The sequence below is a fragment of the Balaenoptera physalus genome, assembly GCF_965194825.1.
Source record: "Balaenoptera physalus genome assembly, chromosome: 20".
Lineage (NCBI taxonomy): Eukaryota > Metazoa > Chordata > Mammalia > Artiodactyla > Balaenopteridae > Balaenoptera > Balaenoptera physalus.
Window position 1 is genome coordinate 8,144,555 of NC_138901.1, and position 27,618 is coordinate 8,172,172.

Sequence of the window (27,618 nt, forward strand, 5' to 3'; positions counted from 1 at the left end):
TTTTCTTGAAGAATATCATTTAATACATTTCAGACATCGTCCATACAAAGTTAGCGTTACTTTAAAAAAATTAGGACCATAATATAAACTGGTAAAAAAAAAAAAAAAGGCCTGATTGACCTTGGGCAACCCCTGGACACAGGTCCTTGGGGTGGCCCTGCCCTCGCCTGGGCAGGAGTGAGGCAGAGGACGGTGGGCTGGCTGGCGTCAGTCCAGCCCCAGGTGGCAGAACACTGACTTGAAGGAAGGGCCTGGGCTGGGAGGGGCTGGGGGGCCTGGGTGCGGGCTGGGTTCAGCCTCTGTTTGCTGAGAACAGCAGAGGCTCTAGGCTTCCCAGTCTAGCTGTGTCTCTTTGCTCCTTCTCTGCCCCAGACCACGGCCAAACCCCGTCCCAGAAGGTTCGGACCCGGAGCGTTATGGGCAGGCTCACCAGGCCACGGATGAATGCAGGGCGTGGACTCACAGGGCAGAGATGGGAGGGGAAACAGGAAGGGGCCGTGGCCAGGCAGGGCTGGGAACCTGGTGGGAACCCCAGCCAGGTCCCCAGGAAGGGCAAGCTCACAGCAACGGGGAGGGGGGACGTACCAGCAGAGCCGGAGGTGGGAGACGGGCAGCAGCCCAGGACCCTGGGAAGAAAGGAGCCCACCCCCCAGGAAGTGGTCCTGACAGCAGGGGAGCAGGGTGATGTCAGGGCCTGGGCCCTGAGCTGCAGAGAAGCACATGCTTGGAGTGTCCCCCAGCCCGGGCCTGGGAAGGGGGGCCTCAGTCCCCCAAGGAGCCCCCCCTTGATGACCGTCTCCCACAGACTCAGCCTCTCCTCGGGGCAGAGCTCCTGGGAGCAGGGCCGGCCCCACAGGGTCTCTGGAGCGGGGGTGGGAGCTGTGCAGGCAGGCAGCCTGGCCCGGGCACAGTCCCCATGTCCTCAGCGCTGCGTGGGAGCAGCCGCGCCGGCCCCGCCAGGCAGGTGGTCAGTGCAGCACCTGGTCCAGCTCGTACTTCTCGCAGAAGTGGCTAGTGAAGGGAAAGCAGGTGAGGTACTCGATCCAGGGCCAGTGGATGGGGTAGACGTAGAGCCAGATGACCAGCGAGGTGAAGAGGCCAGTGAAGACCAGCAGCGACACGAGGATGAGGGCGCGCTTGCGGTACTTGTCACTCGTGCCGAAGGTGATGTAGGGCAGGAAGGCGAAGGCCAGCAGCAGGCCGCTGAGGAAGCCAAAGATGTGGGCAATGTTGTCGATCCAGGGCAGGAGGCCGCAGATGAACAGGAAGAGCACGATGGCCGACAGGTTCAGGAAGGCCTTCCAGGGCCGCTCCAGCAGCTGCCAGCTCTGGAAGAGCTCCACGAAGAGGCAGGCCAGGAGGCCGAACTGCGACCCTGCCGGGCCCACCTGGGGTGGGCGGATGGGGAGGGGACAGGGTCACTTCCAGGTGCCAGGTGGGAGCCTGTGGGGAGGCCTGGGCACAGCCGGGCTGGAGCCCCAGGACCTGGGTCATCCTCTCCGTGAGCCCCTCCCAGGGTGGGGACCCCGAACCTGACGGCCGGGGGGCAGGAGAGGTGCAGCTGGAGCTGCTGGAACAAAGCTGGACTCGTTCCACCCACCGTTTCTGCAACACTGAGCACCTACTACGTGCACGCCCAGTGCAATAAGCAGGACAGACTGCTCCAGGCAGCGCACGTGGGGAGGGACAGACACTGAACAAGCCCACAGCGTGAGGCTGAACTGATCAAAAAACTGCCGTTTCTTTGGGTCAAGAACGGTCGCACGAGGGCAACTTCATATGGCCCAGCTCATAGGTATGGGACGCGCTGGCAGGCGGTGGTCATGGTCAAGGAGAGAAATGAAGCAGAGAAGAGGCAGAGTGAGGCACGGGGTCCAGAAGGTCTTTCTGGAGGTGACCTCTACACGTGACCCAGGAGGCATCGCTGCTCCCTCGCACCTCGGAACGGACTAAGGAATCGGCCGGGAAGCCCCCAGCTTAGCTGTCCATCCGCTGTTGAGCCTGACGTGGCAGGGGCTGTGCGTCCCTCAGGCCAAGCCGGGCGGGAGGCGTGGAAGCGGTAGAGCTAGCCCTCCCTGCCGCATCCTGAGTCCCTACCTCCGCGCGGTACGGGAGGAAGACGGCACTGGCGAGGTTGCCGGTGATGCCGCTGAGGATGAAGATGATGGCGATGCGGTGCCAGCCGGCCAGCTTCTCCAGGTCCCGCAGGATGGTCATTTGGAAGATCACAGACACGAGGCAGTGCACCACGCTGGGCGGGGACACACTGGGCATCAGCGCCCCCCCACCGTCTGCCAGCCAGGTACTTCGGGAGCAGCGGGGTCTGGCGGGCTGTGCCGGCTGCGCCCTGGCCCAGGGGCCCCTCCTCCGGGAGTCCAGGTGGGCAGGCACCACAAGGGTCTTGGGGGTGGGCAGCGAGGCACCTCTTACCCAGCGTGGAGGAACAGGGACAGCCAGAGCCTGTAGAACTGATCTGGGACCTCAGGATTGAGGAAGGGCAGCAGCCCACACACCTTGTCCAAGCAGTGCACCTGGGGGTGAGAGCATGGCAGTCAGTGCCCGGGATCCGGCTGGGTCCGAGGCCCCGCTGCAGGGGGCAGGACCAGAGACCCGCTGCAGGAGGGCATGCAGGCTGCTGCGCCCGGCTGCTCGTGCCCAGGGCCCCACCAGACCCCACCTCACCTGGGAGCAGAGCGTGGCCTCTTCGTGGAAATAGCCGTGCATGAACTCACAGTATTCCCGAGTGGTGATCTCACAGCTGCGGGACAGGGAGGCAAGGCGAACATCTGGGGCCTGAGTCCTGCCCCCCCCCCCCCCCCCGCCTAGTGCCCAGTGCCCGGCCGCAGCAGGCATCGCTGGCAGGACGCAGTGCCCCTCTGCAGGAACCTGCCCACACCACGGATGGCCCCCGAGTGGGGAGGGAGGACGCCAGCTGGGTGGTGGGTGGCAGAGGGGGAGCACAGGGGCTCCGGGCAGAGGGCCCAGGCCGGCTCACCTGCCCTTGGTGCCGATGCAGCAGGGGCGGCCCCGGATCTGGCAGTCCATGTGCGGGAAGCCTGAGCGGTTACTCCTGGTCTGCTCCGTGCAGATCTGCCAGGAGGGGCAGAGACAGCGGCTGGGGCTGTGCAGCAGCACACAGGCCCTCCCCACCCTTCCCGGACCGCTCTCCTCCCTGGACACTCACCGGCCACTTGGTGATGTCATCGGGCCAGATGTGGGCACCACTGGAGGCCGGCTCCTCGCAGGTTCTGGAAGCAGAGGTCGGAGGGGGCAAAAAGAGGGGCCACGGCATCCCCAGCCTGCCACGCCCACTGGCCAACATCCCCATGGGTGGCACAGACCACATGATACTCAGCCCCATCTTCTCAGCTCAGCTGTGGGTCCCCCGGGACTGTACCTGGGGTCCTGGTTGCACACGGCCCCCGATGTCCGCTTTTGGCCCAGCGCAGACTTGTCCATGGGGGGCCCCGTATCATCCCGCCACTTGACAAAAGTGGCCAAAGTCTCCTGGAGGATGGAGGCAGGCTGGTCATGGCTAGGACAAGGTCACCACCATCAGAGTGGGCAAGGGCCCCTCCAGGGCAGGGGCTCTTGCCCTGTTGTCCAGGGCTCAGGCTCATCTCCCAGACCCCCACCACTGCTGACACTCCCAAGACCCAGCTTTCACTGCTCTGGGGCTGGGGAGGTTGGCACCCTCCCTGTGCTGAGCTGCATGCAGGGGTGTGTGATGCCAGGGAGGGCAGAGGAAGGACAGAGGCAACGTAGACACCGCCCTTGAAGGGCCCCTCCCCCAGGCTGGGGCAAGTGGAGATGGTGCAGGGGACCAGGGTGGGGCTCGCAGGGGTCGGAGGGCCTCTGCCCGCACCGAGCAGTCCTGCTCCTGCGTCTGGATGCAGCCCGAGTGGTCATTCTGGACACAGCAGCCCGAGTCCCGCTCCAGGTCTCGCTCCCGCAGCACCAGCCGCTCGATCTGCCGGTCCTTCCGGATGCAGGGCGAGAACTTGGCTCCCAGGTGGATCAAGTCAATCTGGGGGCGGAGGGCGTGGCGGGGGGAGTGAGCTCGGGTCCAGACCTGGCTGCTCTGTTGAGAGTCTCCCCCTAGGGGCCCCCGATGAGGGGGGCTTCCAGGCAAGCCAACCCCCTTCCCGCCCAGCTGGGGGTGACAGAGGCCAGAGGCTCCCTGCTGAGATGCTGTCCCTGCCTGGGCCCCTTACCGAGCTGGGGCCAATCCAGAAGTTCTCCTGCTGGGTGCACTTCACGCTCTCATACACACCTTTGTTCCTGAGTACCTGGTGCAGAGGTGGAAGGATGGGGATGGTCAGGGGTTTCTCTGTCCCAGGGAAGGGCCTCCAGGAAGGGGCTGAGAAGCAAAGCAGTGGTGAGCCCAGAGCACCCTCCTGCTTGGGCCAGGTTGTTGCCGTGGGAGGGAATGGGTGGCCCAAGATGCTGGCGCCTCTTGGGGGAGGCTAGGATCCCCAGGGCGGAGCCCCCCTTCCCTAGCCCCACTCACCAGCTCGGTGGTGACGTGCTGGGCGAAGCCCACAGGCGCGATGCCGTACGTGCAAATCACCAGCAGCGTGATGATGATGTGGACGCACGTCAGCCAGTAGGTGAAGTAGGGCCTGCGGGCAGAGGCCTCGGGTCAGCAGAGCCAAACTCCCATCCCGACCCTCAGCCTTGCGGCACCCAGCCGCCAACAGCTCGCACCTGCGCCCTACCCTCCACCGCTCCCCTCCAACTCATCCTTCTCCACAGCAACTCTTTAAATGCACCTCTACGTGTCTCTCCCAGCTTAAATCCTTTCCATGGCTTCTCGCTGCCCTGGGGATAAAGTCTAATATGGCTCCTTCCCCACTGGTTGCACGGCCTTGCTATGTCTGCCCACCTCCCTGGCCTCCTTCCTCTCCTTCTCCTGCAGTTCCTGGAACAAACCCCAATCCCTGCAGCCCCAGGGCCTTTGCACATGATGCTTCCTTTGCCTGGGATGCTCTTGCCATCTCTCTTCACCCAGCTAACTGCTGCTCCTCTTGATGACACTCCTCCCCACCAACTGTTCACTCCCACTCTCTGTCCTCCTTCTCCAGGACACTCAGCACACCTGCTATCACTTAATTTTTTGTAACTTAGGGTCCAATGTCTATCAGGTTGCTGCTAATTGTACATTCTTTGAGAATGGCCTCCTCCCAATCCTCTGGCTGCCCCCGAGGTCTCTGTGCAGGCCTCTTCACAGTCCCTTCACTCGTGGTCACAGCTTCTAACTGCCCTTCTGACCTACCCCGCCCACCCTGCTCCGCTGTTCCAGGGCCTGTGTGGCGGTGCTCAGTGAACACCTGTTGCTGGGCTGCCGTCTGGGAGCCCAGCAGAGGAAGCAGGCCCAGAAAGCGGGGAGGGTGGAGAAGAGGCAGCAACACCTGACAACCCTTCCCAGGTGACATGCATGCTTGTAGGGTGACCCTAGGGACTGTCGCTGCTCCCCTGACCCACAGGAGGTGCTCACCAAAGGCTGGATGAACAATAAGGGGAGCTTTGAGAGGGGCCCCAGGGGAACCTGGAAGCTCCCAGGCCCTCCTGGATGGCTCTCAGCCCTTCTCCCCTGGGCCTACGCCTGGGAGTGGCTCTCCAGAGCGGTGACCGCCCCCCACTGTCACAGAGTGGGTGGGGCCCCAGGCCGGCGTGGCTCACCGGTGGCTGTCGAAGCTCTCCAGCTGGCGCTGCACGGTGCTGCTGATGCTGTGGCGGTAGCTGCGGTTCAGCCAGTTGCCCACAACGCCCAGGCCGTAGTGCCGCTTCTTCCGGTCCAAGGCAAAGTGCTTCACCTTGGATGCGATACGCTTGCCGCGTTTGGCCGCGGGCACCGGGGCTCGGTCAGACTCCTTCCTGGTGAGGACGGTGGTCTCAGCCTGGTGTCCTCCCCTCCCACATCCCACGAGGGGGATCAGGAGGGACCTGTGGTCTAGGGAAGCCCCCTGGGAGGGTCCTTGGGCTCTTTCTCCACGGTGCCGCCTCCCTCCACCTGGAGGACTGCCCAGAACTCACAGAGGGATCTGCACCTCTTCGGGAGAGACCGGGGAGGCCGAGCGTGGGATGCCCCGGAAGTAGCTGGCAGAGAGTGGGGGCGACTCAAACACATCATCAGGCACGGAGCTCATTTCTTCCTGGAGTGGTTGTGGAGTCGGGTACACAAAAAGAGACAGTGTGAGGAGTCACTGTCTCCAGCACTGCCCCCAATGGCTCAATTAAAGGGCAGGACAAAGCCGGACAGGCTCTTTGGGAGGGAGGTAGAAGGCACGTGTTTGTGGGCCCTGATGGTGACTTTCCCGGCTGGCACCCTTCCTCACCCCAGGCCCTTGCCCTGCCGACAGAAAGACGGAGGCCCACGAGCTCCGAGAGGCGCACCCCCATCCCGCCGATGGGCCTTTGGACATCTCAGGGGCTCCCAGCAGAGCATGACTGAGGCCGGGTGACCTCTCCTGGCTCCCGCCCACCCCGGCCCCCCGACCCCGAGGGCCCACACACCCCATGCTTGCCTTACTAAAAAATGAGGAGTAGAATGTCTCTGCTCCATCAACCGCATCCTCCTCCAGGAAGCTGGGGTAGGCAAAGCTGCGCTTGACCACCCGGCACCGCTGTCCTGTGGCATCCAGTACCGAGCGCCCCTGTGCCAGACAGAAGCATGGGCGTCAAGCCCAGGTCAGGTGCCCCTGCCCCCGACACCAAAGGAGTCTGTCAAGCCCATCTGTCCGGGGAGGTGGGACCCTGCCCAGAGCGTGAGCATCTGCGAGAGAGGCCAGGACTGGGCTCCGGCTCCTGCGTAGCCTGATGGCAGCAATCTCGACATGGTTGGCTCTTAACTTCTCCCTGGTGACCTCCGGACCTCTGGCTTGGGCACCTGACACCCCACCACTCACCCTGCACTCTTATTCCCATGGGCTTCTTGGCACGGCACACAAGGCCCCTACTGACCTTTTGATCCCATCTCCTGCCATTCCTCTTGTAACCACCCTTCACTAAAACCACCTGCTACTCCCTCCTACCTCCAGGCCTTTGCATAGGCTGTTCCCTTCCTGGCAAACCTTTCCTTATATTTCTCAAGTGCCTTCCCTGACACCAGCCTCTCCTCTGGGTGGGCCCCAAAACTTACCACACTGAATGGTGACACCTGCCCTCACCCGAGCTGAGGGCTCCTCTAGGGCAGTGACACTGGCTCAACTCACTCTGTAGCCCCTGTGCCCAGCACATAAGGGGGCTCAGTAAACACAGGTCAGTGAGTGGTGCCTGCACGTTTCACTTCCTACTTTCCACCTTATGTGTCAGTGCAGAAACCAGCTGTCCACACTAGGGACAACTAGAAGTGGACCATTTCTAGTGGGACCACTAGAAGGATGTGGGTCTGGCTGCCTGAGCTGCCACCCCCCCCACCCGCCACCCCACCCCCTGCCCAGGGATCCCGGAGCAACCACTGCTCTTGGCACAGAGGAAGATGCCTGGGGACAGAGATGCTCTGGGGAGAGAGATGCCTGGGGAGAGAGAGGCTCTGGGGAGAGAGATGCTCTGGGGACGGAGATGCTCTGGGGAGAGAGAGGCTCTGGGGAGAGAGAGGCTCTGGGGAGAGAGATGACTGGGGAGAGAGATGTTCTGGGGACAGAGAGGCTCTGGGGAGAGAGATGCCTGGGGAGAGAGATGCCTGGGGAGAGAGATGCCTGGGGAGAGAGATGCTCTGGGGAGAGAGATGCCTGGGGAGAGAGATGCTCTGGGGAGAGAGATGCTCTGGGGAGAGAGATGCCTGGGGAGAGAGGCTCTGGGGAGAGAGATGCTCTGGGGAGAGAGAGGGAGCAGGCTGGGCAGAGGTGTCTTTACCTTGAGGAAGGCCGTGGCAGCTTGAAAGCTCATGTGGGCCACAGAGATCCTCTTGCGGTGGGGCAGGTGGGAATAGCCGGAGCGGACGCTGGTGAAGGAGGTGAGGGACAGGACCCCAGGGGTCAGGGGTGCGTGCAGGGCGTGGGGCCGGTCCACCTCGTCCGGGTGGCGGAACGCCCGTCCTCGGGCCAGGGGATCCACAATCTGGACGGGAGGGAGGTGGTGAGCAGAGTCGACCGGGCGCCGGGCCAAGTCACCTGCCGCCCCGCACCCCGTGCTGGAGCCCACCTTGGGCATCTTGCAGGGTCTTGGAGACTCAGTGCCCTGGAAGGAGGGCACCTCTTGGCTGGGGAGCTCCAGGTCCCTCTGGCACGAGGCCTTGAGGCGGCCGTAGCGGACGCTGCAGTGGTGCAGGCTCCTGCGCTGCCAGTGCTGCCGCTTCAGCTCCCAGTCGCCGCTCACCCCGAACCACTGGGCTGTGCCCCTGTGGAAGCACGTAGGGAGGGGGCAGGCGGGTGTGTGACACGGGAGCGACCGCAATGAGAGAAAGGCCATGTGTGCAGAGAGGTGACGGGGCACATATGTGTGTGTGCAGGGGAGGTGACAGGGCACATGCATGTGTGTGCAGGGGAGGTGACAGGGCACGTGTGTGTGCAGGGGAGGTGACGGGGCACATGTGTGTGTGCAGGGGAGGTGACAGGGCACGTGTGTGTGTGTGCAGGGGAGGTGACGGGGCACGTGTGTGTGTGCAGTGGGAGGTGACGGGGCACTGTGTGTGTGCAGGGGAGGTGACGGGGCACGTGTGTGTGTGTACGCAGTGGGAAGGGCAGATCAGCTTCCCCTTGACCCCTGGTTCGGTGCCCAGGAACCAGATGGGCAGAGGGGGAATCAAGTCAAGAGCCTGAGGGCTGAGCTGGGAAGGCCCCGGGAGCTGCCCTGAAGGGCAGTGGTCCACCCCCAGCTCCTTGACTCCCCTCAGCCTCCTCACTGTGGCTTCCGACCAGGCACAGAGCAGCCTGGGCCTCAGTTTCCCCGCCTGGAACATGGGCTGCCTGCCCGTGCCTCCCGGGCAGGGGCCCAGGGCCCAGGGCCCAAGAGTTGACTGGCCTGGGGTGGGGAGGAGGCGGGGATGCGGCGGGCGTGCTCACTTGCGGATGCTCTGGGACAGCGAGGCCTGTCGGCGGAAGCCGGGGCGCTTCTCCGAGCCGCCCTCCTGCCATCGTGCCCGCGGCTCCTGGAGGCTGACGCTCTTCAGGAAGGCTGGGTTCCCGGGCCTCTGCGGACAGCGGGCAGGAGCAGGGGCTGTGGCTGCACGGAGCCCACATCCCCGGCTGGCTCTGCTCTGGCTCCCAATGCGAAGACCCAGACAGAACAAACCTCGACCCCAGTCTACCCCAAGCTGCTTTCATTCCGGGGGTCAAATCGCCATTTTCCAGTGTCTTCGGCGATCCCAGCACACACTTCCCTAGCTCCCTATCCAGCGCTCCTGCCTTAGGCCTTAGCCGTGGCTAAGCCTTGGCCTCGCCTGGCTTTACACGTTTGAAAGAGCCCTTGGCATGAGTGGGCGGCATGAGACAGCCTCCCCGGTGCCCCAGGCTGCACAGGGAGCCCACGCTCTTTGCAGCTGGTTCTCAATGAGCTCCTTATGGAGCGCTGGTCCAGACTGCTGGTAACGTTGATTCATCCCCATCCCCCCACAGGAGCCGGGCGCTGGGATCAAGCTGCTGGTGCTGCAGGCGTGCTGTGCCCCTTCCCCCAAGTCACAGACAGCCCACCGCCCGCAGAAGGGCCAGGGCTCGGGCAAGGGAATGGAAACAGCCAATTCCCAGGCGGAACTGGCAAGTGTTTCTTATTTTCCCTGGCCCACCATGAGACGAAGACTGAGTTCAGGGCCCAGCCCCTGTGAAGTCTGGGGCCAGGAAGGACAGGGTGCAGCCTACAGCAGGGCCACAGGGCAGCTGTGGCTCCAGAAGGCCCTCCTCCGGGAAGTGAAACTGCCCGAAAGGTGCCATGGGGGCACAGCGGTGGCTGGTGGCAGGGCGGAGAGCGCCCAGCTGCTCCCTTACCTGGGGCAGCATGCTGGCCTGCTCGTTGGGGGTCGGGGTCTCGGGCGGAGGGATGGTGATGGATAGGTTGGGTGGCTTCCGGCTCTGCAGGCGGCTACTGGACACCGAGGAGACGCTCTCGCCATTCTTGTCAGCGGAGGCCATGGTGGGCGGGGGGGCGGGGCAGCTGGAATGGAAACAGGGAGGGGGCACAGGTGTGTCAAGAGGCGGCAGGACTGGAGGGGACACGGGGACAGTCCAGGGTGTCAGGGTGGTGCCTGGGCAGGCAGCCCAGACTGAGAACAACCTGTATGTAAAAAGTTGGTTCAAACCTAACTCTGGACACTAAACCATGAAGCAGAGACTGATTCTGGGCTGGGTGGGGTATGGTGAGAAGGTGTATTTTTGTCCTTCATTTGCATTCCAGGGCAGCAGGGGTCTGGGAGGTCCCCAGCTTACCACCTCGTTCCATTTCCAGTCTCTCTGCTTCAGGCAAGGACCTCACCCAGAAAGGAACGCTGAGGGCCAGGGATGCAGAGCTGCCGTGATCTTGGCCACTTCATCAGCCTGGCCAGAGCAGGCCAGGGGGCCAGAGCAGGCCAGGGGGCCAGAGGCAGCTTCCTTGGACAAAGAGCCCTGTCTTTGTCCTGGGGGCAGGGCTTGGTGGAGGACAAGGAGAAAGGCTCCAGGCAACCCACAGACAAGGGGCCCACAGCTGTGCAGGGAGCAGGTTCTCAGAGGAGAGATCCCTGGGCTTGGAGTAAGGAAGTAGCAGCTCAGCCTAATTCCCACATAGATGAGAAAGCCACCGTACTGGTCCCTGTCCCCCAGGGTTGGCAGGTTCCTCTTTCAAAGGTAACTGAAACTGCCACCTGTCTGGTACTTTTTTCTTTTCACAAAGGAAGAATATTATATCTTAATGATAAAGATGATATATGAACCTTGCAAAAAAAAAAAAGACTCAGAAGACTGTAAAGCATAAAAGTGAACTCCTGGCCCGCCTGTCACCCCACGTTCCAGGAAAGAGCTCGGTGTGCACACCTCTCCAGGTGCCTCTCTGCACTTGGAAAAAGGACACGTGTACTTAACATTTTACATGCACTCATACCTTTTCTTCTATAGCGTGGACATCCTTCCCTGTCAATGCAGACAGATAGCTTTACCTGATCTTTCTTGATGACTGGGAAGGTTTCACTGAGTGGAATGTACCAAGATTTACTTAATTCCAGACTGATGGTTGTTTAGATTCGTGTCCAGTGTTAATGAACACCCTTGCTTATACCGTGTGTACTTGTCCCAGAATTATCGCAAGACAAACTTCTAGAAGTGGAGTTGCTGGATTGAAGAGTAACTGCATCTTGAATTTCAATGGATCTTGCCAAATGGCCCAGCCAGGAGGAAGTAGCAGTTTACCTCCACCTGGGGCTTTTCCATACACGATCGTGCCACTGACACCCACACCCCCTTTGACCCACCAGAACTAACACCTCCGCCTCATCTATTCTCTCCATTTCATCTCTCACTCTGCCCGTGACCTTTTTCTTGCTAAAATCCTTCGCTATTTCCTCTCCCCTCGTCCCAAGGCTGCTGGGGCAGGTTTGATTTCTTCTCCCCTCGCAACAAGGCCAGGGACCTCACATCCATCTGCCGACTCAGGGGAGAGTCACACAGGAGCCCTCCAACCATGGGACAGGCGGCCAAGGTGTGGGACGGCAGGGCCACCTCTGTTCCGAGTCTGTCTGCTCCCCACTCTCTGTCCAGCTCCTAGAAGAGCCACCGTTGCCTCTCATCTGAAGGACCACAGCCTCCAGACTCCTCTACCTGCTGCCCCCCGAAGCTCCCACCCCGGGACCATTTTCCACACGGCGGCAGAATCCACCTTTGAAACGTGCAAATCATACCATGTCACTCCCTGCTCAACGCTAGGCCAGGACCTCCAGCTCTCACTTAAAGAAAAGTCCAAACTTCTCACTGGGGCCTCTGGACCCCTTGTGGCTTTGTCTCCTCCTTGCTCCTTCCCCACCCCATCAGGCCACCCTGGGCCCCTCAATGCCCCGCATCTGCCAAGCCTCTGTGAGGAGGTGCTGAGGGGTTGTGGTCAAAAGCACAGACTGGAGCCGGGTGGCCAGGGCTTGACCTGCACTTGACCATGGGTCACCCAAGCCCTCACCTTACGAGGGAGGAATAACCCGCTCCGCCAGAGAGGTGTCCTGGGCATCAAACGACTGCGCTCATGACACACACTCAGGCAGCATGGCCACAGAAACTTGTTCAGGAATGTTCACAGCGGCATGTTCATTGCGGCCCAAAGGTGGAAACAACCCAAATGCTCACCGACATACAAATGGATGGGAGGAGGGATAAATTAGGAGGTTGGGATTAACATACACACACCACTATAAATAAAGTAATCAACAAGGATCTCCTGTATAGCACAGGGAACTCTATTCAATATTCTGTAATAACCTATATAGGAAAAGAATCTTAAAAAGAAGAGATAAATGTACACGCATAACTGAATCATTTTGCTGCATACCTGAAACTAACACATTGTAAATCAACTATAATATAAAATAAAGATTTTTTTAAAAGGTGTAGTATAATCTGTGGAAAAAAAACATAGAAATGGATAAAGAAAACGTGCTAAATCCACACAGTGGACTATTACTCAGCCACGAAGAGGAACGCTACGCTGAGACAGGCTACAACATGGATGAACCTGGGGGACGTTATGCTAGGTGAAAGAAGCCAGACACAAAGAGACCACTTACTCCAGGGGTCCAGATACAAGTCCAGAAGAGGCAAATCTATAGAGACAGAAGGATGAGTCGTGGCTTAGGGCTGGGGGAGGGGGGCTGGAGGATGACAGCTGAGGGGCGTGGGTTTCACTCTGAGATGATGAAAATGTTCTACAGTTGACAGTGGTGACGGTGGCATACACCTGTGAATATACTAAAAACCATTCAACTGTACACTTTAAATGGATGAGTTTTATGTGAATTATATAAATTAAATGTGAACTAAATCTCAGTAAAGCTGGTTAAAAAAAGTCTCCAGCAGGTGCTCCATAATTTTGGGCCTCTGCCCCTGCTGGTCCCTTCCTCCCCAGATAAGATCATCACACAGCAGAGCAGGTAGCTCCTTCTCATCATTCTGGTCCCAGCTTGAGCACCACCTCCTCCAAGAAGCCCTCCCTGGCTGCCTGAGGCAGCTCCCCGTCTACCCCATGTGTCTCTCCATCACTTCACCCTGCTCACCTCCCTCTCTGCCCTCTTTCTGACTTATTCAGAGCTGCATCTCCATTGCCAGAAGAGTGCTGGTCCACATGCAGCATTAGTACGTATTTGTTGAAAATCATATAAGCAAGCAAGCAAAGCAGCTGGTACCTGGGGTCCAGCCCACTCGGCTACCCAGCTTCCTACCTTCAGGATTTGGGTTGAGCTCACAGCTTCCTGGGTCTTCTTGCAGAGGACTTTAGAGCATGTTCTTGTCCTTTCCTCACTCTGTACAGATGCTCTGGGGTGAAGCCTCAGCTCTGCGGAGAGGTGGATGGATGCAGAGACAGAAGGAAAGATGGACAGATGGCTCCAGGTCAAGCAGGGCAGCTCCCTTGGTGCTCACAGCCTATAAGGAAGGGAGGGCAGGCTCAAGGGTGCATGTCAGGACTACTGCACCTCTTAATCTTCTTGACCTCAGTCTCCTCATCTATAAAATGGGGATAATTCCACCAGCTTCATAGGTGAGGGATTAAGAGATATATTCTCCTCCTCCTCCCCCTGGAGTAAAGGCCCTTGTGGTGATGAGCTGGATGCTTCAGACTGCCTGGAGGCCAGCAGCCTCTGGGCATTTACCTAATAAAACCACCTAAAGACCTGGGCTCTGCGCTGGGAACCATAATCAAGATGGTCCCTACTTTCTTTTCCTGTTTCTACAGAACTTTACTAGAAACACTTAACTTTAAAAAACGCAGGCATTATTGGCTATCTTCTGATTAAGAGCTGTTTTCAATTAAGGTAAGCCAGATATTCAAGGCAGTGTTCAAATGATTCAGAAGTGTTTTGCTGTTGTTTTGGTTCTTTAATTTTTTTTTTTAAGGTGAAATCCACACAACATAAAAGTAAGGATTAAAAAGTGAACAACTTGTGGACTTCCCTCGTGGTCCAGAGGTTAAGAGACTGTGCTTCCACAGCAGGGGGCACGGGTTCTATTCCTAGTCGGGGAACTAAGATGCCACATATGCAGCTTGGTGCAAAAAAAGTGAACAACTCCAGGGCAAGCCTTTGTTTTCGAGAAGTCCCGCATAGCGGACATTGCCTTGTAGCAGAGCACGCGGCAGGCCCGGCTTGATAGAACCCCGAGGGCCGTCGGGGGCAGGACAGGGTCAGGGCCCCAGATGGGCCAGGCCTTGCGCGGCCCTTCACGTGCATTATCCCACTTTGTCCTCAGAACACCCTTCGAGGTAGACATTATCATCGCTTCCATTTTGTGGATACGAATGGAGGCTCAGAGGGTTGAATAACTTGCCCAAGCTCACACAGCCAGGAAGGGGAGCAGCTGGGACTCAAACTGCTCTGGCTATAGGGCCTGAAGTCTCCTCGGGAAACAGGCGCCCCTTCTCCTTAAAGCTGGGGTACACTCTGGGCTGGACAGCCTCCTATCAGGGAGACAGAGTAGAGAGTCCAGCCTGGAGGGAAACTTGGTCAAGCATCTCAGCACTTTGCAAGCTGTGTTCCTCAGAGGGCTGGGGTTACCCAGAGGTGCCCAAGGGGCTGCCATGGGGTGAACTGGAGGCCAGGGGAGGGTCTGGGCTCCCCGCTGATTCCATGGGGCAGCACCCCTCTGGCTTTACATATTAGAGCGGGGTCTTTCACTTGGTTGCTGAAGTCGTCCAACTACAGGTGAGAGGAACTCTGGGTGTGGAGGGGGTGCCAGAGAGGCATCTGACGCAGAGCTGGAGGCCCAGGACGCTCCCTGCTTAAGGCCTGAGCAAGACTTGGACATCACCCTTGTACCCCTAAGGGCAGGGAGTTCTGACCCTGCATCCCAGGGCAGACAGGCCGTGGATGATGAGGCCACTCGGAGATCACAGACAGACGGGACGTGGTGCTGGCCTGGCTGGCGCCTCGGACGCCACTCGGCACCACTCTGGGGACAGCTCCAAGACAACAGCCTCACCTGGGACCCCTGCACAGAAAGTTCTCCAGCTTGGCCTCCTCTGGGACCAGGGTACAGTGAGAGGGCACCAGGCGGGCACTGCCCTGGGAAACTGGCACCAAGGAGGGAGGAGGGATGCAGTGGAGGAAGGCTGGTGGTAAGCGTGGGGCTGCCAGGTTGGAGCTTGGGTAAGGTCACCAAGCAGGTAGGATCCTTCTGGAACTCACAGCTGATTACATCTCCCCACAGTCAACACCAGTGCCCTTCAAAACCTGCCCCACACCCCACTGGACACACCACGTCCCCCGCCGCTCCCCAAGCTCCTGCTTCCTCTCATCGGAGGCCCTGCACCTGGCCCACCAGGCTCCACCCCATCTGCCTGGCCAACACCTACCAGCTGCTTTAAGGAGGGTAAAGTGTCATCTCCTCCAGGAAGCCTGTCGCGTTACCACCAGCCAAAATCAACCACTTTCTCACAGCATCCTGCAGAGATTTGCCTACACGTAGGTATCTCCCACCCACCCCTGGGCAGCACAGGGTCCACAACCCAGTTAGCCCCGTTAATGGCTAACTGGATGGAAGGTGGGGGAGAGAGAGGGCGCATGCATGCCTGCAGATGGTCAGTCCACACTGACCCTGAACAGAAACTGTCTTCCACAATCCTGCAGCCAGCCCAGGAAGTGGCTCATTCTGGAAGGCTCTACCGAGTGCTGCTTGCCCCACCCCTGCTCTGTGACCACTGGCCGGCCAAGGATGGAGGATGCTGTTCCAGGATGAGGCCCCAGAGGACCTCCTGTTCCCCCCCTTCTCCAGCACAGCCCAGATTCCCCAACTCGCCCCCCCATCCCAAGGCCATACCACCCCTGGCTGGGACGCCTAGCCCAGGACTTGCTGTGCTGCTGGCATCTGTCCCAATCTTCTGACAGGAAGAAGGGCAGACTCAATCCAAGGCCGAAGGACTGGGGAGACCGGACCAACCCCAGGGAAATCCTAGGGGTCCCAAAGAGAAGTGGCGCGGCCCTGGAGAGCAGAGACAGGGCTGGGGCACATCTTCCCGGGGAGCCATTTAACCATCTTCATAGGGTGGTGCTGAGAACCCTGGCCTGTAAGCAGCTTTACCGGCACAGCCTCAGTTTCCTTCTCTGTTAAGCGAAGGGATTGGACAAGGGGATGGCCCAGCTTTGACACACGTGAGGCCCACACATTTGGCATAAAAACACCACTTTGGGGACTTCCCTGGTGGTCCAGTGGTTAAGCCTCTGCGCTTCCATTGCAGGGGGCACGGGTTCGATCGCTGGTCGGGGAACTAAGATCCCGCATGCTGCAGGGCGCAGACAAAAAACAAAAACACACACCACTTTGCCCCAGTCGCTCCCCACCGCAGACGGGAGGGCCTGCTCCTGAGACCGTGTGCCCCCAACTTGTGCAGAGATGGTAGGCAGGTGCACCAGAAGCCCAGCCCCTGCCTCGGGGCTCAGGGGGGGAGGGGGAGGGGGTGGCAGGTGCTCGGGGCAGATGCAGGGGTCATGGGACCCACTCTGGGCACCTGCGTAACCCCAGTCCAGGGCGTGGAGCAGCCCAGACGGCAGAGACCAGACAGAAAAAGTGCTGGAACACTGGGAGCACCCGCCCCGCCCAACCCTTATCTCCCGCGCCCCGAAAGTGCTTGCTCACTGCAGAGGAAATTGTGACATCCTGGGACCAGGCTTCCTCCTGGCCCAGTCACATCCGTTGCTCTCTGAGACCCCCAGGCTTGCGGCAGCGCCCAGACCGTGGGCGGGGGCGGGGGGGAGGTTTGAGGGCCTGGCCCACCCGGCGGGGCCGCTGCCACTTGCCCGCAAAAATTTTGGCTTCGGTGGGACCTTCCCCAGAAAAGAGCCTTCAGCCCCAGGATACCTAGGAGACCCCCAAAGGGCCCTGGGTAGAGGGAGGGGGTCCAGCACGGGGTAGCAGGGGCGCATATGCAAAGAAGCAGCGCAGTACAGAGTTCACACCACCCGGAGGCACCCATGGGTTGACCAACCCAGGGTCTGAGCCACCACTGTGCCCACACCCAGTAGCATAACCCCTTTAGCAGCAGCCAGGATCAGGCACACACGGCAGAAACACAGACTCAGAAACTACAAGCTGGTGCCGCCGGGGAAGCCGGTTTCCCCACAAAGGGTGGAGCTGGGCACGGCCCGCTGAGCCCGGTCCCGGCAGCCACAGGCAGGGTGAGCCGGGCCTCCCCGGCGGGTCCCCCGCCAGAGCACTACCGGGGCACACGCAGGCAGGGTGCCCCCTCCCCAGGCTGCATGGGCCCACCGTCCCCTCCCCACCTGCCCCCACGTGTGCTTCCGCTGTCCTGAGGAGTCTGGCTCCGGCGCCCGCCTTCCCTCTCCACCTGCCCGCCACCGACACACTAGCAGGTTTCTGAAGGCTCCCCCGGTCTTGCTAACGGTGGATGGATTCTCCATACCCCCGGCTGTGAGGGCCTCACGCGCTGGAAGCAGGCGACTGACACGAGGACTCAGCCTGCGTGTGGTCAGAAATGGGGACAGAGAGAAGGGAGGGGCCCTTGGAGGAGGGGCGAGCAGCCCCTCCAGAGGGGAAACAGGCTTTCTGAACCACGAGACAGGGTCAGGAAGTTTACGGGACCCCCACGGGGAGGGCCTCAGGTCCCCTGAACACAGGAAGGGAAGAAACCACCACCTGGCCCAGAGGTTCCTCCCAGCTGGCGGTGCGCGGGCGGTCTGCAGGGAAGGGAGGCGGCCAGGGCCGCTGGGACCTGCCTGTCCCCCGCTGAATCACAGGATGTCGGGGTGAGGGCGGGGGGCAAGGAAGTGGCCTCTCTCCCCGGCTTCCCTGTCACAGAAACCGAAACCTGATGCTTCCCTCCCCACAGCCCTTCTGGGAACTGGGTCATTTTTAGAAAGCAGCAAGGAGGAAGCAGCAGGGAGCAATCCCCAGCGAAACCCCTGGTTCTGCTGATCTCGGAGCCACTCCGGCTGCCACAAGGCCCGGCAGGAGCAGCTTATGTAAAGACTGCAACCTCGCCCGGGCTCCCTACCCGCTGGCCCACACGGCCGGTGACTCACCCCGGACCCTCCCTGCCCTGGCGAGAGCCGGTGGGGACAGGAGCGCCAGGCAGGAGGGAGCAAAGGCGGCCAGCTGGGGGTCAGGCAGGACTAGGAAGACAAAAAATGGACAGACCAAGAGGGAGGGAAGCAAAGTGTCCCAGTTGGAGGCTGCAAACCCAATCATCAGAGCTAGAGAAGGCAGGGGGGGGAAAGGACGCCGATCTATCTCCAGAAGCCAGCAGGAGCCGTCCCTGGGCCCCCTCCCTCCTGGCAAGCAGCCACTTCCCTAGAGGTGCCAGTCGGCAGACACACTTCACAGGCTGCCCCAGCGCACGCTCACCCTTCAGCCCAGCTGCCTCCAGTGGAGAGGAAAAATGAAACCACCTGTGGGTTTGTGCCCCAGCCACAGGGAGAGGCCCCACTCACAGAGGGCCCTGGCCTGGGGAGGCCCCAATTCCTCCTCCACCTTTAAGGGCTTTGCTCAAACTCTAGAAGATAAAGAACCTGGGGACAGGTTCAGGGACCTGGTGACCTTCCCCATCAGACCCCAGGCTCTGGGCTCCCCGTGACCCAGTTAGAGTGGCTTGGGCATCACGGCCAACCACAGACACGGGAAGCGGGCGCTGGGCACATGCTCTTGGTGGCAGCCTGGAACCCAGTGCCCGCCAAGAGCGTGTGGGCGCGAGGAGGACGGGTTGCCACGTTCCCAACCCCACTCTGTACCACCCGGAGGCTTTCTCAGGACCACACGCCAGAAGGGCTGGCAGAGATGTGAATACCCCATCTTCTGTGGGGACCCCAATTCCAGAAAGCCAGCTGGGAGTGCCCGAGCCCCGTGTCCCCACGTCCTAAGGTGTGGCAGCTGCTGGCAACATACAGGGACAGGCATTACTGGAAGTGGAAGTGCCACCAGATCTCCCCAGCTGACCACAGTGCTGGGCCCTGCCCGCCGTGGTGCCCTCCCAGAGGCCCCTCTGGGAATCTCTGGACTCCACAAGCTGCTGATGGAAGCAGATCAGGGGAGAGCAGTTGAGCAGAGACCTTCCAGACCCCAGGCAGTAGCAGCTTCCAGAGCCTGGGGGCCGATGGCAGCTTAAGGACAACAGCGGGAAGGGAGCAGAGTGGCCAGGCCCTAGGATGCTCTGCCCAGCAGCCTGGCCTCCTTTGGGAAGGTGGCCTATTCTGTCCCAATCCTGCTGTCCCCTGAGCATTGCTGTGAAGGAGAGGAGTCAGAAGTGGCCGCTAGGGGTCCAGAAGGCTCTGGTCCTTCCAGGCCAGACACCAGGGCACAGGAGGGATCCTGGAGAGGGCTCAGGCACCTCTGGGCAGCACGCTGTCCCAGGTTTGATGTGAACCAGGCTTTGCTCCAAACACTCGTGAGGATTTGCCTCTCTTGGGATCTTGGGGTACTGGGAGTTGGGTTTCCACTGGACCTTGGAACAGGCAGAGGCCTAGCACATGCTCAGTGGTTGGGGGAGGATGGGGTGCAGCACGGGTGGGGGAGCAGGAGAGGCCCACTTCACGCCTGCTGGGGGCTCCCACACCCCGAGGTGTGACCAGGCTGTTTCCAGACACGACTAACCTCGGCACGCAGAGCAGGCCTGTCTTGTGCTCGCAAGGGCGGAGTCCACCCAACTCCCACCCGCTCCTCGTGGCCTGGCTCCAGACGATGAAAACACCGTCCAACTGGCGGAGACGGGGTCACAGTCCCAGCCCCAACCGCTGTGTGATCTTGGGCAAGCCACTTGGCGTCTCTGAGCCTCAGTATGTTTATGCATAAGATGCTAAGGAGCCTCCCAGGGGTCTGCAATCTAGGTGGCTTTGTCACCATTAGCTAGGGGTCACCCTGGGAGCACAGGCAGCTGAGGGACAAGGTCTGAGCACATCTCACAGAGAGGCAAGCACGTCACCCAATGTCACTCAGACTGCAGGTCAGGCCCTGGGCTGCCGAGTCCCTCACCTCAACACACTCAAGACAGGGCGCTGGGTGCCCCTCACTTCTAGAGGCCCAGGTCGGCTGTTAGCAGGGAGGGAACATGCCAGACAAACACTTTTCAGCTTGTAAACAGTCATTAAGGAGCTAATAAACCAGACTTCCCAGAATCCTGCCCTGGGGCTTGCTCCTTCCCTGGAAGAGGCTGGCCCCAGCCCCGAAGGCTGCTGCGAGGGCTTCGGGGGCACACGGACATGGGCCGTCCAGGCCACTCAGACCAGGCGAGCTCTCCACACACGTCCCCAACCCCATCCCCCCCCTCTTGCTTTGGAGCTGTATGGGTTCTCTTGTTGAGAAATGAGGGCTGGGGAGCTGGAGACAGGGCTTAAACCCTGGCTTGGCCACCTAACCCGCTGGGAGACTGGGCAAGTTATCACTTCTGAGCCTCAGTTTCCTCTGCTGCAAAATGGGATGATGCAGCCCTCATCCCCAGGGATGACACGAGATCATGAGTGCACAGTGCCTGGGACACAATTGGTGGCTGGTAACTGGTAGTTTCTGTTATTCCCAGCTGACCTCTGCCACCATCGCTCACTCGGTTTCTACATCTGAGCCAAGAGCTCCAGAGGTGACAGATCTCTGCTTGACAGGTGGGGAGACTGAGGCTCAAAGAGATGAAGTCACCTGTCCAAGGTTACATAGTTACGTGGTGGGGCTGTGGCCTCCTGCCACCTTGGAACTGGTCAAGCAAAGTGGCAAAAGAACGGGCAGGGGGGTGGTGACTCAGGTGCTGGGGGCGAGTTTTAGGTGCACAGGCCTTTGACTCATGTGCCCCTCCCAGGCCCCCAAGCAGAAATGACATCACCTAAGGCTTGATGGCACTTCCCAGCTTATCGAAGGGCTTTCACAAACATTTCCTCACCCTTGTCCTTATCTCACGATTGTCATTGGCTGATAAAGCCATGAGCTAAACAGCCAGGGCTCAGGCCAGACTGCAGTTTCAAGTCCTGCCTCTGCCCGGTCCCACGGCAGCTCTCTCACCTTCTCTTCCAGGCCTTTGGGGCCCACACTAGAGGCATGACCTGAGGAGAGCCACCAGGAGAGGGAAAAGGTGCTTCTTGCTGGCAGCCCGGCAGGACCACCTGAGGACCCTCTCGCCACAAGCTCCGGGGCCACACGTGGGAGGCAGAGAAAACCAAGCTTACCCCGCTCCCAGCTCCAAGGAGCCCGGCCAGAGGGAGCAAGGGCTGAAGGTCACGGCCTCCACGACCACCTCCCCCCCCCACCATCATGACGCACATGCTGGAGGGCGGGGGCCAGCAGTTCACAGCCAGATCCTCCACTCCCAGATGGAAACCCACCCTCTGTTCCCATGGCCTCCGTGGTGCTGAGGTTCCCCTGCCCCCCAGACACAGCCACTTCTGCAGGATAACAGCAGTGCTGCCATTCTGCAGCACGTTCTCACCTCATCCCCCCAACAGCCCATGAGACGAGGTAAGACCTCTGGCACCACCATGAGTCTGCGCCGAAGGCACACAGACACGTTCCTGTTATTGTGACGGCCCCCTCACTGCACTCCTGGCGCAGCCGGGCACCTGCCCGGGCTTTACATGAATCACCACTGGAATTCTCACAGCAACCCTCCCAAGCAGACTACTGTGAGCCCACTGGGGAAACTGAGGCACGGACTACTTAAGTGACCCCCATCCTACTGACCACTCTCTCTTAGCCCAGGTGCCTGCCAGCCTTTGGGCCTGGCTTCTTGGCTCCCCAAGCTGGGAATCACCCCCTCCCACTGCTACCCCTCACCCTCCAGACCAGCGTCCCTGATGGGCCCACCTCGTCTGCCCTGCCCGCTTAGCTCCAACCACTTTCCTAGAGGGGCTTGGAATGTGCCTTCCTGTAGCTTTGAAACCTCAAGTCTTGCATCTGGGTCCCTGGATAAACTTACTGCATGAGGGAATGTGGACACAGTGGCTTTCTGTACTTCCCTGAAGTTGAGAAGAAACTGTTTCCTTTATGCCAGTCCTGAGAGCTGCCCTTGCCTGGCAGCCTCCCCGCCGGGGTCACCACACGCTAGGTCAGCCTGCACTGACGTCCCCGCCACTCCTCCCCCCGCCTGGCCCAGCCAGATGGGAAACTGGGAGCAGAGGCGTGAGCTCACTCTGGAAATCCCCACAGTGGCCAGGGCAACACTGAGGCCTGCTCCAAAGTGGGTGGCACAGAGACCCAAGGGGAACTGCAACCTGGAGACTACATCTCCCCTGATGCTGCACCAGGTGGCAGGCAGGGGGCCGGGGCCACCCCAATCCTGCAACCGCTCATCCCGACCCAAAGGGAAGCGCCAGGTGGCTCATCCAAGTCACATGCACAGACATACACCCCTGACTTCCTGCTCTCATCTGGGGTCTTGCCTGGGGACAAGTTTACACAGCAAGTCAGCAGGAACCCTGTGAAGAGCTCTGGCCAGAGTGAAAACACCACCACTGACTCAGAGCTGGGCTCGGGACCCCAGCGGCTCCCACAGTGCACTTCTGGTGTGATTTATTCCTCCTCTTCGAGGGCCAGGAGTCCCCCTCCTAGGCAATGAGCGTGTGCCTGTGTGCATATGTGCGTGTGTGTTACACCAGGTATGGCTGCAGCTCAGAAATGAGCAAATCAGGTAGAAGTCACCTGGTACTCTTTTGCCGGCAGATGGCAGAAGGTTTTAGGGCTGGGCCTGGGAACAGACAGCCCAGGTTCAATGTCAGGCCCTGACAACTACTTCCTGAACAGCTCTGTCCAAGTCTGAATGCTGCTTTGTGCCTTGAGAGGCACACAACAGATGGGGGTCACTATTATGGGGTTTTGTGTTTTTTTTTTCAGCTGCAAAGATGAAAGTCTCACTCCAGCCGTTTAAACTTAAAAGACCAAAAGAAGCATCAAAAAGCAAAAGTCAAACCAGAAACTGCCACCTACCCTCTGACCCCACCAGGGTTCCCAGGTCAGGAGGCCAGGGTCCAGAAGTGAACAGGATGGTGGGGGGAGGGAGGGATGGATATTGTCAGGAAGTGGGAAGGGAGGGCAGTGAGGTGGCCTGGGCTCCTGGGCATGAACGGCTGCTTCATCCCACCCTGCCCCTCTGTGACAGCCCCCCGCCCCAATTCCCTGCAAAGCGGGAGCGCACTCCTTGAGTCCAACCCAAATAATTCAAAGTCATGCCTACCGGGGCCCCGGCCTGTGGCTCTGCTGTCCTCCATCTCTCACTGGAGCTCAGCTAACACCACGAGCAGGGGGCGCATCACTCCACCAGCAGCTGGGCCCACCCTGGGCCTCTTGTCTCACCCAGGGTTCCCACAGCCACGGTGGAACTTTCCACTGCAGGAGGGAAGCAGATTAGGGAGCCGCAAGGAATTAGGCATCCTGTTATTCCTCGGATGTTATTTTCCTGGTGTAAGTGATGGAGGAGTTAGGTGTGGGTTCAGAAAGGAAAATTACAGCTGGTCACACGGCGTCAGGCGTCCAGGCCCACCTAGCAGTCCAGCGTTGGGAAAGTCTATGAGAACAGAGCTCGCGGCCCGCCCCCCCATAGGCGTATTTGACCTCCAGGGCTGCCCTGGCTCACCCTGCGTGGGAGGTGCCCTAGGGGTGAAACACTCCAGGACAGAGCTGTGAGAGGGCCCCTGTTCCCAGCGCCTCCCCCAGAGCACCCAGAACTGCTTCCTGCAGGGCTCATGGTTTAAGCAGGGAAGAGGCAGGCTTGTGGCACCAAGGGAGGCCTGCTGCTAGGGCATAACTGCCCTCACACCTCCTTACCACTTATCTCATTTAGGCTTATTCCAAGTTCCTCCTCTAACCCCTGGGGAAACTGAGGCAGGGAGGGGCAGTCAACAAGAAGTAACTTGGTGGACCGGGCACTGCGCCAGGGCTGCTCAACCTCAGCACAGCACTACTGACACTTTGGGCTGAGTAATTCTTAGTGGTGGGAGCTGCCCCGTGCACTGCAGGATGTTTAGCAGCAGTCCTGGCCTCTACACCCTAGACCCCCTCCCCGGAGTTGTGACAACCAAAATGTCTCCAGACACTGCCGAATGTCCCCTGGCAGGCAAAAATCACCCCCTGTTGAGGAGCACTGCTTTAAAAGAAGCTTCACTTTCCACTCTTTGCTCTGCTTTACCTACAGCGAGTGACAGTAACATAACACAGACTCTGGGCTCATTATGCCACTCACACAGGGTCCTAAATCTACAGCCATTGGGAAAGAGAAGCCAGTCCACGTGTGGGGTCAAACCCGCAAGCCCTCCCCTCCTTAGACACTCCCTCTCAGGGGCTCCAATTCTAGGCCTTCCCCCTTGGCCTTTCACCCAGTCAGGCTGAGACCTGGGCTCTCCTCTGCCCTGGGGTGGTGGGTTTATACTCTAGGGACTACTCCTCTCTAACCCAACACAGTGCCCTGGGGGAACGGAGGAGGGGCAACCTTCCCAAGCCCCTCTGTCCAGAAGTCAGGAGTCCTGGGTCCAATTTCTGAGCTCTGGTCCAGCCTGGCTGTGAGCCCACCCTCCCACACCTGTTTCCACCTCTGCTAGACTGAATGGACAAACTCCGCCCCGACCGCGGCTGCTCACCCAGGAGAAAGGGGAGGGGAGGGGAAGGTATGAATTCCAGGCGCTTCTGGGAGGAAGGCGGGACCGCGCGGTCCTGCCCTGGGGCTGTCCCCTCTCTTCCTCCCGGGACTTTAAACTTCTGCCCAATCAGCATACCCCCACCTCTGGTGACCCGTGGCCCAGGCACCCCTTAGGCGTCTTGTCCGAGCTGAGTCCCAGGGGCCCGCAGACCCGGTCCAGCGGCCCCGTCCGAGTCGAGCCCCGGCCTCTGGCCTCGGGCTCGGCCCACGTGTGGCCCGAGTGCCCCGCAGCGCCAGCCCCTTCACCGGCCGCGCACCGCCGCCCCAGGGCATGCTCGGGCGCGACCCCACGGCCCTTCCGGGGCCCAAGCCCGGCTGCAGCGAACTCGGCCCCGCCCGTCGCCCCGCGCTCACCTCCCTGCGGCCCCAAGTTCCCGGGACTCAGCTCGTAGCAGCGCCGGCCCGCGCCTGGGCGGTGGCTCCTGGGGGCGGGGTCCCAGCGCTCCGCCTCTTCCCTACCTGCGCGCGGGCGGGGGGCGGGGCCTGGCGCTGGGGGGCGGGGCCCGGGCGGCCCCGCTCGGTCCCAGACGCAAGTGTCCTGCTCTGCTGTTCCCGGCTCGCGCTGCCCTTCCGCGGTAGGCCTAGTGGTGTCCCCGCCTGGGCAGAGCCCTATTTTCCGCCGGAGCTGGTCTCTTCCGGGCGCCGTCCTCTCCTCCCCCGACAAAGCGTATAATCTAGGTCTGAAGTGCCATCATCAGGTCAACCCCCAAGAAAAACCACTCCAATAACAGCCACCTTCCATACCCCTCCCTCCAGAGCCTTCATTCTTAGGACAGGCCTGTTCCCTCGAAACTTTTAGCCCTCACCCTTTCCCTGAAACACATTTGGAGAGTCTCACCTACAAGTCCTGCTGCAGCTCCCGCCTCCGGGACGCCTTCTCTGATCTCCGCCACTGCCCTCGCGTCTCCTGTACAGCGAACGCGCCCTCCTCCGCATCCTCCCGAGGCGGAGGCTCCTTCCGAAGCTGAGACCAGGTCTTGCTCAACTTTCCCCGCCCCCACCCGCCCTCGGCACTAAGTCCAGAGCTGGCGCAGATGACAGAAGGGTGCCTAGGATTTGCTACTAGGAGAAACTCTCACTGAGTGCCTGTGTGGGCGGCGGGGTCTCTGGAGGAGTTACAGGAGTCTCCTTTAGGGCAGACCCGGTAAAAACCCGCGATGCCTCTGTCCCCACGACACAGACCTTCGTGATGGGGCAGAAACTTGGTTCACACGGGTGCCTGCAGAGGACGCAGAGGAAAGCGCTCAAGATCTGGAGATTCGGCTGCGGGGTCAGCCTCCAGGACGGGGTCGCCTGGCTTAGGCCCTAACCCGTCTGAGGCAGTTCTCAACAATGTAGTGACCCAGGTCTGGCCTTCTCACCTGTGAAATCACGGGCGGTGGGGTCTCTACAGCCAGAGGAGCCGAGCTCAGATCCTGACTCTGCCGCTTACTATCAATACCTATGTGGCCTTGGACAAATCCGTCAACCTCCCTGGGCCTCAGCCTTCCTCCTCTTTAAAATGGGGGTGAAGGGAATTCCCTGGCGGTCCAATGGTTAGGACTCCGCGCTCCCACTGCTGGGGGCCTGGGTTCGATCCCTGATCGGGGAACTAAGATACTGCATGCCTCACAGAGCGGCCAAAACCAAATAAATAAATAAAATGGGGGGTGAAAATAGGCCCTGTCTCTTGTAAGAAGCCCCTTGAAGGGCACGTGGCACGGACTCATAACTGTTAGCAGCTGCTATTGTAACTGCTGCTGTTGTTACTATTGTCACAGGAGGAACCCTAATGTCTCCTCAACTTTGAGCCAGTCTCTCTACTTGCTCTCAGCCCAGAGAAGCTCGGCTTTGATTCCTGATCTCCCTCCTCTGCTGCAGCCTCTCCCCTAGCCCTGCTGCTCCCCTGGGGTGGGAAGAGGCATAGTCCCCTCGGCCCCAGGCGCTCACCCCCGTAGTGTCCCTAAAGCATCTGCCCAGCAGCCGGGGCCAAAATTCCTGCACCTTCCTGCTCCCAGAGGCATTATCCACAGGACCCACCTAACTGGGACCTGCTGGGTGGGTGGGGCCCCGGCTGACCCCTGCTGGTGCCCAATCACTCCGTCCTTCTGTCCTTCCCACCCCTCGCTTGGGGTCTGGTTGCCCAGGTGGCCCCTTCTCCCTCCTCCAGATGCTGAAGACCTGGTCTAGCCTCCTGCTTCAGATTAGATGAACAAAACTGTTGCGGGGGCCAGGGGGGTGAGACCTGGGATGAGCTCCAAGGTCCAGATGCCCCTTCCTTAGCCCTGGGCAGGCTCTTATCTCCCCCCACCCCCGCCCTTGCCTTGGGGAGGCCTGGCTGGCCCGGAGAAGCAGAGTTTGAAGTGAGACTCAGGCCTGGCAGGAGGGGGACAGGGTCTGGACCTGTTGGGACCAGAATCAGGCAGTGGTGTTGGTCTCAGGGTGGGTCAAGACCCTGGACCTTTACGGAGCTCCAGACCCCCCCCCCCCCCGGTATTTATCACTGACGTGGATGGGGGTGGGAGGTAAGGAAACGGAAAGAGGGGGAGGGCCTCCGGAGTGCTGTGGATCATCCAGAGAAAGGCATCTCTCCTCCTCCCCATCCCCAAGGCCTGGCCGAGTGAGGGGCGGGCCAAAGTTGGAGGATTGCTCCTCTGTAGCACGTGCAAGGACCATTTATTGTGCACCCACCGCATCCGCATCCCGGGAAGCTGTGGGGTGCAGAGAGGACAAGGCCAGGGCCCACATGCAAAGAGCTGGCACTCTGTAGGGTAGACGGACTACAGGAGGCACGATGACGGGAAGATTAAGGCAGCTAGCCATCCCGAGTCCTTTCCGTGATCCTGGTGCTGTGATAGGTTATCGCACGTTATCCTTGAGACAACTCCAGAAGTGATACCGTGATTATCATCTCCACTGTAGGGATCA

The 27,618-nt window shown here is 60.2% G+C and overlaps 1 protein-coding gene across 6 annotated transcripts; it reads right to left on the reverse strand.

The window, feature by feature from the left end:
* Nucleotides 1-25,654, reverse strand: RHBDF2 (rhomboid 5 homolog 2). Of its 6 annotated transcripts, XM_082440235.1 has the most exons (20): nt 25,550-25,648; nt 25,171-25,391; nt 13,325-13,526; nt 9,924-10,089; nt 9,006-9,133; nt 8,146-8,341; nt 7,858-8,061; nt 6,528-6,656; nt 6,037-6,155; nt 5,683-5,877; nt 4,511-4,622; nt 4,215-4,289; nt 3,866-4,027; nt 3,398-3,507; nt 3,185-3,248; nt 2,996-3,090; nt 2,683-2,758; nt 2,431-2,531; nt 2,098-2,251; nt 1-1,388 (listed from the first exon to the last, which is right to left on the reverse strand). In XM_082440235.1, exons 4-20 carry the CDS (start codon nt 10,065-10,067, stop codon nt 969-971), a joined length of 2,484 nt encoding a protein of 827 aa, XP_082296361.1. In that variant the 5' UTR covers nt 10,068-10,089; nt 13,325-13,526; nt 25,171-25,391; nt 25,550-25,648; the 3' UTR covers nt 1-968. The 6 variants fall into 6 exon arrangements, with proteins under 6 accessions (XP_082296361.1, XP_082296362.1, XP_082296364.1 ...); XM_082440236.1 differs by lacking the exon at nt 25,171-25,391 and having other exon boundaries at nt 25,550-25,654; XM_082440238.1 differs by lacking the exon at nt 25,171-25,391 and having other exon boundaries at nt 13,325-13,437; nt 25,550-25,564.
* Nucleotides 25,655-27,618: the final 1,964 nt, after the last annotated feature.

Excerpts from the sequence above, each read along its gene's own strand:
- RHBDF2 (XM_082440236.1), bottom strand. The coding sequence starts at position 10,067 with ATGGCCTCCGCTGACAAGAATGGCGAGAGCGTCTCCTCGGTGTCCAGT. Across the intron at positions 2,532-2,682 it reads AGGCCACGCTCTGCTCCCAG|GTGCACTGCTTGGACAAGGT; the intron begins GTGAGGTGGGGT and ends TCTCACCCCCAG. Across the intron at positions 1,389-2,097 it reads TCCTCCCGTACCGCGCGGAG|GTGGGCCCGGCAGGGTCGCA; the intron begins GTAGGGACTCAG and ends CGCCCACCCCAG.